Raw genomic sequence first — 13016 nt, 5'->3', positions numbered from 1 at the left:
CAACTGATTTTGTTGACACAATGAAAGTCACTGGGGTTAAAGCAACACTGAACCTTTCACTGAGCACTTTCATTGTATTGACAAAAAAACAAACAAAAAAAAAAACACATTTATCATTTTTTTTCCTTCACAGAAAAACTAAATTCATACAGGTTTGGAATGGCATGAGGGTGAGTAAATGATGACAGAATTTGCATTTTTTGGGTGAACTTTCCCTGAAATATGATTGGCAAATGTATTAAATTTGTTGTTGGTCAGTGTTATCCCCATCACGTTATACTTGTACATGATGTATAGTTTGTAAATATGTTAATTTTTTCTTTTGAGACAGAAAATGCCTCTAAAATAACAAAAGAATGAAAAGGACAATAAAACCAAATTTAAGCACTGAGAATTCTTTGACTGATTGTTTGTCTGCTGTATTGACATCAGTTTTGGGTCGCTTTGAGGTTTAGTTCAGACTCACACTTTGTGGAATCAGTTTGAAACACTTCTTTTTGATCTTTATTTGTTTTCTTGAAACCCAAAAAGCATTTACAGTCATCACCATATCTAATAAAAACATTATTGCCTATGGATCATAAGACTCCATAATATCAGGTACAATCTTTCAGAAATGTATCCTTGCGTATATTAAAATTTCAACCTAGTGTGATAATTCTGGGTAGCAAATATTTTACATTAAATGTACTCGATGCCCAAATTTCTTTGGGAAGCAAGCACAATAAAGCAAAGCGGAGGAGCTGGGAGAAAAAAAGTGAAGGGACCTCTGAATGTCTGACACCAGAGAAGTTGCTTTGAGGTTTCATTTAACACATGGAGGGAATAAGCAGGGAATCTGCGGCGCTGAGATAAGAGCTTGCGCTGCTGTGAACTGAGCAAGAAGGTGAGAGCCTCATCTCCAGTTAACATGCCTTTCTACTGAAGGAGAGATGAAGGGCAAAGTGGAAAGAGAAGAAGAGCTGGAGAAGCTCAGCCTCGTCTCAGATCATGGAGTTTCTGAGCCACACTCTCCAGTTCAGACTCAATGGCAGCCAGACTTTCAATCTCAGCATCCTGATGACAGAAGGGAGAAAATCAGGCCGTTAGTTCATTTTAAACTGCTTCGTGAACATTTACTTGTACACTACCATTCAAAAGTTTGGGGTCAGTATTTTTTTTATTAACTCTCTTATGCACACCAAGACAGTATTTTATCTATTTGCATTCATAATTTTTTGAAATTAATCATTTGGGATAACTAACTGTTCTATTCTATTCTAATTGTTCTGTTCAATTTTAATATATTTTAAATGTCATTTATTCCTGTAATGTTAAAGCTGAATTTTCAGCAGCCATTACAGTCACATGATCCTTCAGAAATCATTCCAATATACTGATTACGTAGTTTTCATATACATATTTTTTAATTTATTAAGAAAAAAAAAAAAACTATAAAATATCTATACAAAACTATAGTACGACTCCAGATGATGTGGAATTAGTCTTTGTCATTTTTGAAGCATTTTTGAGCACTATGAACCATGGATTCACTGAAAGAAAGAAAAATTCTACTTTTGTGTTCCTCGGAAGAAAAATAGAGTTTGTGTTTTAAACTTTAAGAAAACGTGTAGGTGTCCTACCCCTGTCTTTCTGCTGCCGCTGCCCTCTTCATCTCGTTTGTCCTGTGGTTGAGTTTGTGCCATGAGCTGCAGCTCCTGCTCCTCAGGGCTCCTCCACAGCTCCCCCTCTTGATCTTCTCTCTCCTTAGAGTGATGTGGTGCTTCCCAGTGCTCATCAAGTTTTGGGCTTGCCTCTACTCTCTTGTGGGACAGTTTGCTCACACGACTCCAGCGCTTCACTCCAACCTCTCTTTTCTTCTCCTCCTCTTCTTCCAGCTCTTCTTTTGAATGCATTCTCTCTGTTTCAGCTCCCTTGTGCTCCTCGCTGTCCTCTATGATGGATTGTTCTACATCAGGATTCGCTTCTTGATCATCAGTGGCTGTTTCCCCTTCAGATAAAAAGGGAACAAAGTTATAATTATTATATTATCTTCTCTATTTTCTTAGTCTCTTTTCTCTATTCTACACACACACAAACACACATTTTCTTTAGTGCAGCATCAGCAAACCCAGCACTCTTCTAAATGAAATGCTCTCTCTTGCCAGCTCACTGCTTGATGCCTCTTATCCTGAAATATAAGCCCCCGTCCTGTCCTTCTATCTGTACTCATGAACACAGATTCCCAAATCATTGTTTCTATTAGCAGACACACTAAAGCAAAGTCACCTGAAATGTCTGACATTTTTCACCAAGTTCCTCTGAGATCTGAGGGCTACTTTTAACAAGCTACAGGCAGCTTGCTGATCTGGATGGCCTCCAACATCAATTATTGAATCGATTCAGCGGGCCACAGTGCAGCGTGGATTTCATTTCATAGATGGAGGCACTGTCACACCGGCCTGTTCATGGAGCACCGCTAAATTCCCTTATCAATCTTCATTCCCCATCCCTCCCTCCTGTCCCGTTTTAACCTCATTGTGTTTTAGAGACAATCTCCTGCTGTTATTCCCAACCTCTTCAATGAAATAAGCAAGTGCCTGTTATATGAATTCTCCCTGGACATCCCTGTTACTCGCAGTCACACTTTTCAAAGAGTGGTGATTATGTTGCTATTGATCGAATGTAGGAGGGGTGACAATTTGTTAGCAGGAGCACTATGGCTATTTGTTCATCTGCTGGGCTTAAAGCTGTACACATCTGATCATGGATAGATTATGATACTTTGAGGTCATTCATGTTACAAATCTATGATGTAATGGCCAAATAACAATTGTAAATATGTTAAATAATTCCTCAGTTTTGAGATGAAAAGCCACAAAGAGAAGAAAAACACATTATAATTAAAATCAAAAGAAATGGCAATGTTGCGTGACTAGAGCTAAGTAAAATTATTAATGCTGTGTTATAACTCATAATCACTAATTCAAAACAAAACATTACACAGCAATTTTTTTAATTAATATTCACCTAATGTATCAAGAAATCACATTTGACCTGAGTTATGTAACTCGTATCAAAATGAATGGCACTAGTGTCCATTTCACGATTGTTATGAGTCTGTAAATTTTAGTGGATCTAAAACAAACAAATGAATCTTATCTCTTTTTAATGAATCAAAACCATGCAGCACAACCAGTATAGTCCAATTCACAAACAAATGACTCTTGAGCTGGTTCTTTGTAGTGAATCAGAAACATACAGCACGATTAGTGTAGCCTGATTCCTGAAAAGAATGACTCTTATAAATCAGTTATTTTAATATATATATAATATGGAAATAACATAAGTTATCAGTTTGAAACACTGCCTTGTGTTATTTACAGCATTAGAAGAGAGAGATTTTTTTATATTTAAGCAAAGTGGACATTATAGCTGAAATACACCCAAAGGAATCAGAATTGAATCAAAAAGGAATGAAATGAGAACTGAACTGAGAGTTTCGGAATCGTAATAAATCAAGAAATCTAGTAGTGTAGAACATCAGTGTGTTCTGCTGATGCTGTGGAGGATCCTGGAACAAGTGACATATTTCATTTCTTTGTGTAGTTCACAACGTGGAAGTAGTTTCTGGCACACGTTCAAGCACTATTCATCTATCAATTGTACATCTGCAGTGGCTTGTTTCCAGATATCGAGCCACAAGCTTCTCAGCAGGAGGTCCCTGAATTTGAGAGGTCCCAGGGCACTGGACCCATCGGGCCGGTAATGCATCCTTACTCATCTACAGTGAGAATATTGCTTGTTATATCATATCATACTGAATAAGGCTGTCAACTCAAAGATAAACTCAGAAAGTAGCGCATATGGCATCCCACACATCGCTTTCATCATTACCATCTTTATGGTGAGCCGGATCATTTTCCTTCTCCTTTTCCAAGCTGGAGTGTTTCTTCTCCTCTTGTTTACCCTCTTCCGTTTTTGTGGCCTCCTCCTGCGACTCTCTCTTCTGCTCTGGGTTTATGGAGTTGGAAATGTGATTGCTAGGACTCTCGTGTTCTTCACGCTCCTCTTCCTCAGCAATCTGGTTGCGTTTTTGAGACTCCTGCTCTGTCTCCTCAATTTCCCTGGAGCTCTCCTCTCCTACTCCTCTCTTCTCTGCATCTTCTTCTGGTTTATCCAAGGCAACCAACATTGACTGATCATCTGTAGGATGGTAAAGGGTTACGCTGAGGTTAGGTGCTCATTTTTGTATAATTTAAATAAAGAAAGAAATTGTAATTTATATAGTGTTCATACATGATAACAAAATTAATATAATCATATATCAAAATAAATAAATGTTTTGTGTGATATTCTTTTATGCGGACTGGGTTTCTTTCAGGTTAGAGCCTTAGGGTTTGATTTATATACTGTGTGATAGACAGATTTTGAGATCTGTTTTTGTTTCTTTCAGGTCTTCAGGTTCTAAGCCTTTAGATTTGATTCGTCTGTGATGAATTCTGTAACAGTGCCTTTTAATGAAAGTGCAAGGCTGTGGAGCAGACTGTTTACATGATTTTTCTTTGGATCAATCTATCTGCAAAAGAACATATAGATGGTGTGTTCAAAACACGTTAACCTCAGGAAAAAGTTAAGCAGACTGACACGACTTAATATGTGAAATTGCAAAGCAAGCAGATGATAGAAATAGATGGCACCATTTTCAAGGTCAGCTCTTTTGAATGAGGTCAAATGAAATGCACAGCAAAGTAAACTGACAACCCACTCACAAATTAAAGGGTAGTTTAAAACACAATCAGTGTTTTACTTGACTCTCACACTGTAAGTACAGAATGATATTTAGCACCCACACACTTGTGCCCACAGACTTGAGATATGACATATCCAAGACAAAAGTCCAGGATCGTTGGCATAAGAAATTTTACAAGCTCAATATTGTACCAATGGTAGTGTGCATTTTCACCAACAAGAAACGATGCACACTAGAAGAGACAGATGTGCCCTCTGCCCTGATTCTGTCAGAATGCTGCTAAGTGCAGCACTATAGAGCAGAACACAGTGGTTCACACTAAAATGTGCTTTGAGAGCATTGAATGACTGTCTTCTATCCTTTGAAGAGTGACAGGCAGTGCTAAATCAAAGCAGCGTTTGTTTTTGGGTTTTTTTCCCCAGGAATTTATTCTAAGATTAGAACAATCTCTCATCTTTCTTCTCTTATATGCAAAGTGTATTAGCATGCATATAAAAATATATAATATAATAATATAGTAAAACAACCCATACACAAATGAAATGTATATTAAATTGCGATATATTGTCATATGAAGTAAAAACACAAATTAAATCTATTAGAAATTGGAACAATATATTAACATATATATCTAGACCATACAAATATGTATGAAATTTTTTGGACAAGCATGTCACGTACATTTATATCCATCCTAAAACTCATCAATACAGCTTGATATTATATGTGTAAATATAAAAGACACACATGCATTTAAAAAAAAAAAAAACTTGTTACAAAAAAACTTACTATACAGATTTACACAACTTAAAGGTGCACTAAGTGATTTTTGTCAAACGATGTTGATATTTGAAAGCACCAAAACAAACACGCCCATAGCCCAATAGGACCTCGGCCCCTATTTTGATATCTCTGCCCCACACGTATGTACACAACCCTGGCATAACGAGGATCGCAGAAACAAGCAAAGATGACACACAAGCATATTTAAACATAAGCCAACACAGATAAGTTGTGTGAAACAATGCAAAAAAAACAACACAACCTCGGCATCCGATTTGAGCCCTTCCTGCTCCTTGAGTTCACTCCACCGCTAGAAAGCTGCTCCAATATTTATGCAGGTCCTACCTCTTGCCTGATCGTAACCCTTCTTTTTAATGTTTTGTTCCTCCGATATTTTCCTCTTTTCTTATCTTCCAGTTCTCTCTATCTATAGTCGATCTGCTAATATCCGTCCTGTACACTCAAACTGAGCGCTGTATCATTACAAGACACGCCCCTTACTGCTGACTGGCTGCAAGTGTGTTTTGGGACATGGTCCGACACTGCTGTCAAAAGCGTTTTTCAAAAATTGCTTAGTGCACCTTTAACTTAATATACAGATTTTTCTATATATGTGGTTTTAATAAAGTTGCATATAAATAAAATATATTGTTGACATATATGGTTGCTACAAATTATACCATATAAAAAAAATCATCATATAAACATAATTAACATATGTACATAAACAAAGTTTTCTACAGAAATTTTCTTTATGCTCTGTCTTTCATCTATCCAGAGTATGTAAATATGTGAAAGTATAGATATATTAGTGCTGTCAAACGATTACTTGCGATTAATCGCATCCAAAATGAAAGTTTTTGTTTACATAATATATGTGTACACTTGTGTATATTTATTATGTATATATATATATATATATATATATATATTTAAGAAAAATATGTTGTTTATATATTAAATATATTTATATATAATATAAAATATAAATATATAAATGTATATACATGTAAATATTTTCAAAATATATACCGTATGTGTGTATTTATATATACATAATAATTATACACAGTCCACATACATTAAATATATTAAATAAACTAAAACTTTTATTTTGGATGTGATTAATCGCGATTAATCGCTTGACAGCACTAATATATACATAAATATATATATATATATATATATATATATATATATATGTAACATATGGCAATAACACTCTCATATATAACATTTCCATATGGGAATGTAAATAAATAAATAAAGATGTAGCAGACTAGCATAGAGTCATGTACTGTGGCAATTAAGAAGTGGATTAATCTCACCTGCAGTTTTCATTGTGTCTCTAGAGAGGCTAGTCACATGTTCAGGTGCATCTCCTGGGTGTTTCTGTGCTCTTTCATTGGCTCCTAAGAAGCAGTTAGGTGGGGAAATGGTCACAAGCAGACATAGCAGCTTCTTGGCAATAAAACAGAATGTATGGATTCTCTTTCAGAGTTCATCAGCAGTGCTATACAATTCTCTGCTCTACATTTCAAATGACCTACTGCTGCCAAAAAAGCTATTAGCACCCAATTGTCATTCTGCTGCCATTAGCGTTTCTCCATAGGAAACAGAGTTAGTGCATGCTGTCCCAATCAAATCTGGTGCATCTGCCTCTTACCCTCCACAGCGATATCTTGCATCTCTCTGAGAAAGTTGCGGTGGCGCAGGATGCTCACAAGCCTGTCATCTGGAAAATAAAAGGTACACCTCACACACAGCTCCAAACTCCAAACAATATTTTTAGCAGTCAGCACTTTACTTTATTTTTACATTATTTGCATTAATTGCCCTGAAATTTACTGCCTTCTCCTGAGCAGCACTATTAATCATCAGGCCCGCTGAGAGAGAAGATAGAAAGTGAAAGCAATAAAGCGGGGGAGAGGAGATTTGCGTTGAATTAACGTTGAGTCAAGATTTTCCTTTTCTGCTGACCGACAAAGAGTGAATGCAGAGTCGGCTGCTCACTCGATGGCAATGCTATTCACTCTACTCCTTACTTTCTCTCCAAAAATGTCTGTCGTCTTATTTCTCTGCCAAGCCTCTTCGCAATCTGTTAAAATTGTGGTACAAAACTGACAGCTTTAGTTGCCAGAATATTGCTGTACAGAATTGACATATAATGGACAAGCATTAGGGAATAGCATTTTGGTGTCTGTATATCAGTCTTATTTTATCATTGAAACATTATTACATTTTTTTTTTTTTATCAGTTTTTATTTTTATATTTTCCATTTTCATTTTATTTTAGTTCAAGTTTTAGTCATTTTGATGTATTGTTGTCATATTTAGTCGTTTTTAAATATGTCTATATACTTTTTGTTCTTTTTCATCGGGTTAAACTAAATTAAAGTGAGAAATTATTTTTTTAATATATTTATTGTTTTTCAGTTAACATTTATTTCAACTAATGATTTTTATGGTTTTATTTTTAGTTTCAGTTATAGATACAGTTACTGACTGTATGTCTTTTAATAATACAATTTTAATACACTAACTTATTTGAACTATTAAATATTACTTAGAACTATTAGTTTTCTTACTCTATTAATAATAAAAAAAGGTTGGTTTAAACAGAATCTTGAGGATGTTAAATACATTTTATTCAAATTAAATTATTATTATTATCACTACTATTATATTATATTATCTATAATAATTTTACTATATTTTGGTAAGGTAACTAACAGTTAAAGTTTTTAGTATAGCAATTTGTTCTGTTAAAAATATAAATGTTTTTACAGTGTCTTTGTGAAATTCTGCTTTTCTCAAATCGGTTCTCCTCTCTCCTTCTGTCAGTCTCTGTCCTTCACTGTTTCTTTGTCCTAGACTCATTGTGTAAGCCTCTCACAGAGTGTTTGATTTCACTGTTGTAAGCGTTATCTCAGTAACAATACCTGCCTTGCTAATTTAATGATTGATTTTACAACTATTAAAGTATCAACGAAAAAAAGACCCTGCAATGTGACTCAACAGTGCACAGCAAAACTTCACACTATGACTCCTGTGCTAATGTCATTCATTGCTTTACTCCATTAACTTTCAACTATCAGAAACGTGCAGTCACCGCAGCAATGATAGCATATATTGATCATATCGGGAAGGTCACTTCTGATGATAGGGAGGAAGTGCACCCAAGTGCAGCTAAATATATGGAAATAATAGTAGTCTAGGTGTCACTAATGCAGGCGCTCACCAGCGCTGAGGGTTTCAAGGCAGTCCTGGGAGACTGGGATGGGATGAGGCTTGGACAGGGCATCTGCAATTACTTCCACAATACACTTCATCACCTATACAAAGACAGAGAAGATTGGGTTAAGAAATGGCGAGACATGTTTAAGCTATTTTGAAAAAAATTATAGTATTTTGAAATAGTATTACAATTTAAAATAATATTTCTACTTGAATATATTTTAAAATGTAATTTATCCCTGTGATGGCAAAGCTGAATTTTTAGTAGCCATTACTCCAGTCTTCAGTGTCACATGATCCTTTAGAAATCTTTCAAATATGCATTTAATAAATGTAATGCATCCTTGTTTTTAAACGGCAGTGTGTATATATGGACTCATGCACTCATAAGATCAATGTGACAGAGGACACAGATGCAGCATGCCAACAATATCTCAAACCCCCCATATCTAGCCATCCTTACTGTCTTACATTTCACTTTCAATCAATGTCATTTCCTCCTCAGTGCTTTCATCCCTCTCACCCGTCTCTGCGATTTGTTTGGCTCCACATTCCCCCAAAGTCAAACATTTCTCTGCTGTCAGGGGAAAACAGCCTCCCTCAGTAAGGCCAAAGTGTTGCTGAAATGGCATTATCATTTAACCGAGAAGAACTGCATCTGTTTGCAACTTGACATTGCCGATGTCTTTCCCCCCAAAACTTCAGATTTACACACATTTCTGAATTTTCAAGTGTCCTCTATCAAAACAGTCCCTCTCTTAAGGCATTTTTCATGGGTAAGGATAGGAAAGAATCACGTGAGACAATCTCAACTGAGTTAAATGAGTGCAACCCAACTTCAATTTAAGTTTAAATTCAGTTCATCATAGTTTAGTTTAAAAGCACAGTTTGCAGTCATCTGTAGTTGGTAGCCTCCTCTGAGTAAGCACACATGGCACCAGCTGTCACAGGCTGAAATCGTGTTGTTGAGTCACTGTCTCACTTATGCTGCTTTCCTCCACACTTCCTGACAACATGGACTATGGCTGCTGCCATTCTGTGCATCCTTATGTTCCAAAAGGCTGCTCCAAATACACATTAAAATAATACTGAACAGTAGTGAAGCCGAAAACGAACATTTTGTGATTTATCAACTCATACCTTCACATCCTTGTCGTCCATGTGACCTGGAGAGACAGGTACGGAGAAGACTGGAAAAAGAGAGAGAGTTTTGATAATGACTCTGTGTGGAAAGCTGGGTTTAATCTTTTGGTGAAGTAAGGTACGCGAGTCGTCTAGCAACAGACAACCAATCATAAACCGCTTCAGTGCTTAGCTCATTAACTATTCATGTTCTTTGTACGTCGCAGAAACTTTCACTCGCTGTTTGCAATCTGAGGGAAACCGTTAAAATGTCGAACAACGACGGGAAACGCGTTAACGGACGCATTATTCTTTTTGTTGCATCGGAGATTTACGCAGATACAGTAGACAACCGGTTATTGCTGTATTGTCTAATTAATGTTAATGACTTTATAAATAAAAACGTTAACCCCGGATTTACAATGCGAAATTCTCGAAGAGGATTAATTACTAAAAGACTAAGTAGCCTATTGTAACGCATGTAAAGATCACGTTTATGTCAAGTGTGAAAAGCCTTTTGTGCTCCTCACAAGTGTTTTATCCGCTGTCCTTGGTGCTGATAGAGACATGGCACAGCTCACACGTAGAAAATGTACAGCCAACAGAATCAATTCATCATCCAAATTCCACTAAGTATTCCCACAATAACTTAACACGTTACGTGATTATTTGTACATCTTGCACACTTACCAAAATTCACCAGCACCACAAGAGCAGCGCATCCTCGTGCGATCATTTTCGTGATGCGAAGCGCAGGCAACCGTTCTGTTTAAAAGTGAAGAACCGTCGTGCCAGAGAAAGCGAGAGAACGCTAGTACTTTCCTTTCCTCAGAGTGAATGAAACACTCGCTGATTTATGGATGCATTATGCGCATAAGCCGCCTGCTCTTATTTGTTTCGCCGGATCACAATGCCTCAATGTCACTACTCACTACCGCAGCGATGCCGCCTTTATATAGAAGACTTGATGAAGAGGAAATGACATCAGTATGAAGTACAGCTGCTTAGTTCACCATCTACTAAATGATAAAGGAAAAAAAGTTAATAATAATTATTATTATATTACTATATGCATATATGGATGTCAACGACTGCTTTAATTTCATACATTTTGTTATTTACACTAGTAATAATACACATAATATAGCTTATACTAAGTAGTAGGCCTATGTATATAAGTACAAATTCTATTCGACATTTGGGGTCCCATATTTTGTAGAAGGGTGTGTTGGGTCGTCTAAAGAAATGTATTTATTTCCATATTTTTTCTCATTTTAAAATGTATCGCAACATTGATTTTCAATCTATTAATATTCTGCTTGAGACCAAAGGCAAACAAAAGCATAACATCACCCTTTCCTGAAACTCATAGGCTGTATCTTATTTTTTTCCTTTTAATTCAAAAGTTATAATCTAGGACATGCCTAAAATATAATATGGGTCAAATCTGCATTGGTGAACTGACATTACTCACATACAGTATATCATCCACACAGATCCCAGCGGGCACATTGACGTCAATTTGACATCAACAAATAGTCAAGATTTTGACCACCATGTATGACATGCATGAATATGCATATTTTCATTATATTACAAGTAGCCAGGTGAGATGTTTGCAACTACATGACTTTTTATCAATCCAGTTGCAGTAGGTCTAATTCCAAACCACAATTGATGAACTGCCCTATTTGTGATTGTTTTTAGAGGTTTTATACCGATGCTACATAACTTTACCCATACAATGTGAATTTGCTCAGCGACTCACTCTGGCAATCAGTAATGATGCTCATTACCCATGCCCGTGGTAGCTCTATTCTCTACATGATTTTTATTTTGATCAGTATGTGTAAGATAAATGGCAAGTGCTGTTAAATTTTTCAGGTGCCATCCAGAAGTCACAACCTGGCATCACAGAAGCTTCCATTGGTAGCCTGATGGCCAACCATTTGCGCGCTGCGCCGGACAGAAGAGGGGGCACTGGGCGCCGGAAGGTAGGAGCTGCTGCAAACAACGATGTAGATTTAGGCCCAATCCCATTTCTCTGTTTTACCCTTCCCCTTCGTTTTACGCCTACACCATGTCATTCTAAACAGAGTGGCAAGACATGGGGGTAAAAATATTCACCATGGAAATGAGACACCACTAGCCTTACATAGGGAAGAGCCAAGAGAATATGATGTTTTGAAAACGCTGCTCTCTGGCTTTGAATGAATGTTCACATTCTACAATTCAGTACAAAATGTGGACTGATTACTAGCAGTGAAATGAGATCCTGACATATGACACTATTAACAGATATTAACAAAAGGTTTGATCCATTATCATATATTAGTACACATCTGCACCTCTGACTACTGCATGTGATTAGGCTATAATGTGGGTTATCTTTTAGTTGTCTATATACTATTAATAATAATATAATATAATAATAAAGAGTAGCCTACTACTGATGGGTACTAAGCATTAGTTATGTTAATGGACAGGGCCCATTTTAATGTTTGCTTTCTTGTTCTCTTTTACAGGCACTTGAGAGCTCTGGAAGTGTGAATCCATAGCGGCCCCACTATATTACAAAAAAATAAAATAAAAACATATCAGATCTCAAAGTATGTGTATGTTGTCAGTCATTGTACATTTAGGTTGAAATTGAGTAATGCTTGACATTGAAATATCAAAATATGTCAATAAATTTGTGATGTCAAAAATATGTCAAAAAATGTTTGATGTCACATTTATGTTGAATTGATATCGAAGCTTGATATTGAATGATATCAAAATAGCATTAAAATGACATCAACATCATGACATCCTGACATCAAATAGATGTAGAATTGACATCAAATGCCAACAAAGCATGACATCAAAATAACATCAAAATGACATCAGCAGAGGTCAAAATCTTAACATCAAATTGACATCGACACTTTGACGTCAAAATGACTTTCATTTTTGACCTATTTCGTGACGTAATTTTGACATCAATGTTTGATGTCATATTGATGTTAAATTGACATCAAATGCCCACTGGGATGTCTTATTAGCTATTATGAGGTTCCTTCAAGATCCCATGCATTGCTCAGATAAAATGGCTTTGAGCACAAGATCATGATTTCCACTAAAATATTTGTACAGTAAAATA

General features: G+C 36.2%; 1 protein-coding gene and 1 long non-coding RNA gene across 5 annotated transcripts; one reads left to right on the top strand and one right to left on the bottom strand.

Annotated features, from left to right (window-relative positions):
• Positions 1-489: 489 nt before the first annotated feature.
• Positions 490-10848, bottom strand: chga (chromogranin A). 3 transcript variants are annotated; one of them, XM_058756683.1, is made up of 9 exons: positions 10565-10848; positions 9893-9942; positions 9224-9329; positions 8757-8850; positions 7182-7250; positions 6844-6927; positions 3877-4185; positions 1623-1990; positions 490-1056 (listed from the first exon to the last, which is right to left on the bottom strand). In XM_058756683.1, the coding sequence occupies exons 4-9, from the start codon at positions 8845-8847 to the stop codon at positions 973-975; spliced, it is 1005 nt and encodes a 334-aa protein (XP_058612666.1). In that variant the 5' UTR covers positions 8848-8850; positions 9224-9329; positions 9893-9942; positions 10565-10848; the 3' UTR covers positions 490-972. The 3 variants fall into 3 exon arrangements, with proteins under 3 accessions (XP_058612666.1, XP_058612664.1, XP_058612665.1); XM_058756681.1 differs by lacking the exon at positions 9224-9329; XM_058756682.1 differs by lacking the exons at positions 9893-9942; positions 10565-10848 and having other exon boundaries at positions 9224-9886.
• Positions 9919-12762, top strand: LOC131527524 (uncharacterized). 2 transcript variants are annotated; one of them, XR_009267673.1, is made up of 3 exons: positions 9919-10013; positions 11759-11868; positions 12400-12762. It is a non-coding gene; the product is annotated as an uncharacterized LOC131527524 (long non-coding RNA). The 2 variants fall into 2 exon arrangements; XR_009267674.1 differs by lacking the exon at positions 9919-10013 and adding an exon at positions 11238-11481.
• The last annotated feature ends 254 nt before the right edge of the window (positions 12763-13016 follow it).

Source organism: Onychostoma macrolepis, chromosome 20 (assembly GCF_012432095.1).
Source record: "Onychostoma macrolepis isolate SWU-2019 chromosome 20, ASM1243209v1, whole genome shotgun sequence".
In the NCBI taxonomy this organism is placed as follows: Eukaryota; Metazoa; Chordata; class Actinopteri; order Cypriniformes; family Cyprinidae; genus Onychostoma; species Onychostoma macrolepis.
The sequence above is the reverse complement of the archived record's forward strand: the minus strand, read 5'-3'. Positions and strand labels throughout refer to the sequence as shown.

What these genes read in the sequence shown, in the direction of transcription:
- chga (XM_058756681.1), bottom strand. Translation starts at nt 10,610, where the DNA reads ATGATCGCACGAGGATGCGCTGCTCTTGTGGTGCTGGTGAATTTTG. An exon ending in TGTGGTGCTGGTGAATTTTG is followed by an intron (nt 9,943 to 10,564) that starts GTAAGTGTGCAA and finishes CTCTTTTTCCAG; the next exon opens with TCTTCTCCGTACCTGTCTCT. An exon ending in TGGACGACAAGGATGTGAAG is followed by an intron (nt 8,851 to 9,892) that starts GTATGAGTTGAT and finishes GTCTTTGTATAG; the next exon opens with GTGATGAAGTGTATTGTGGA.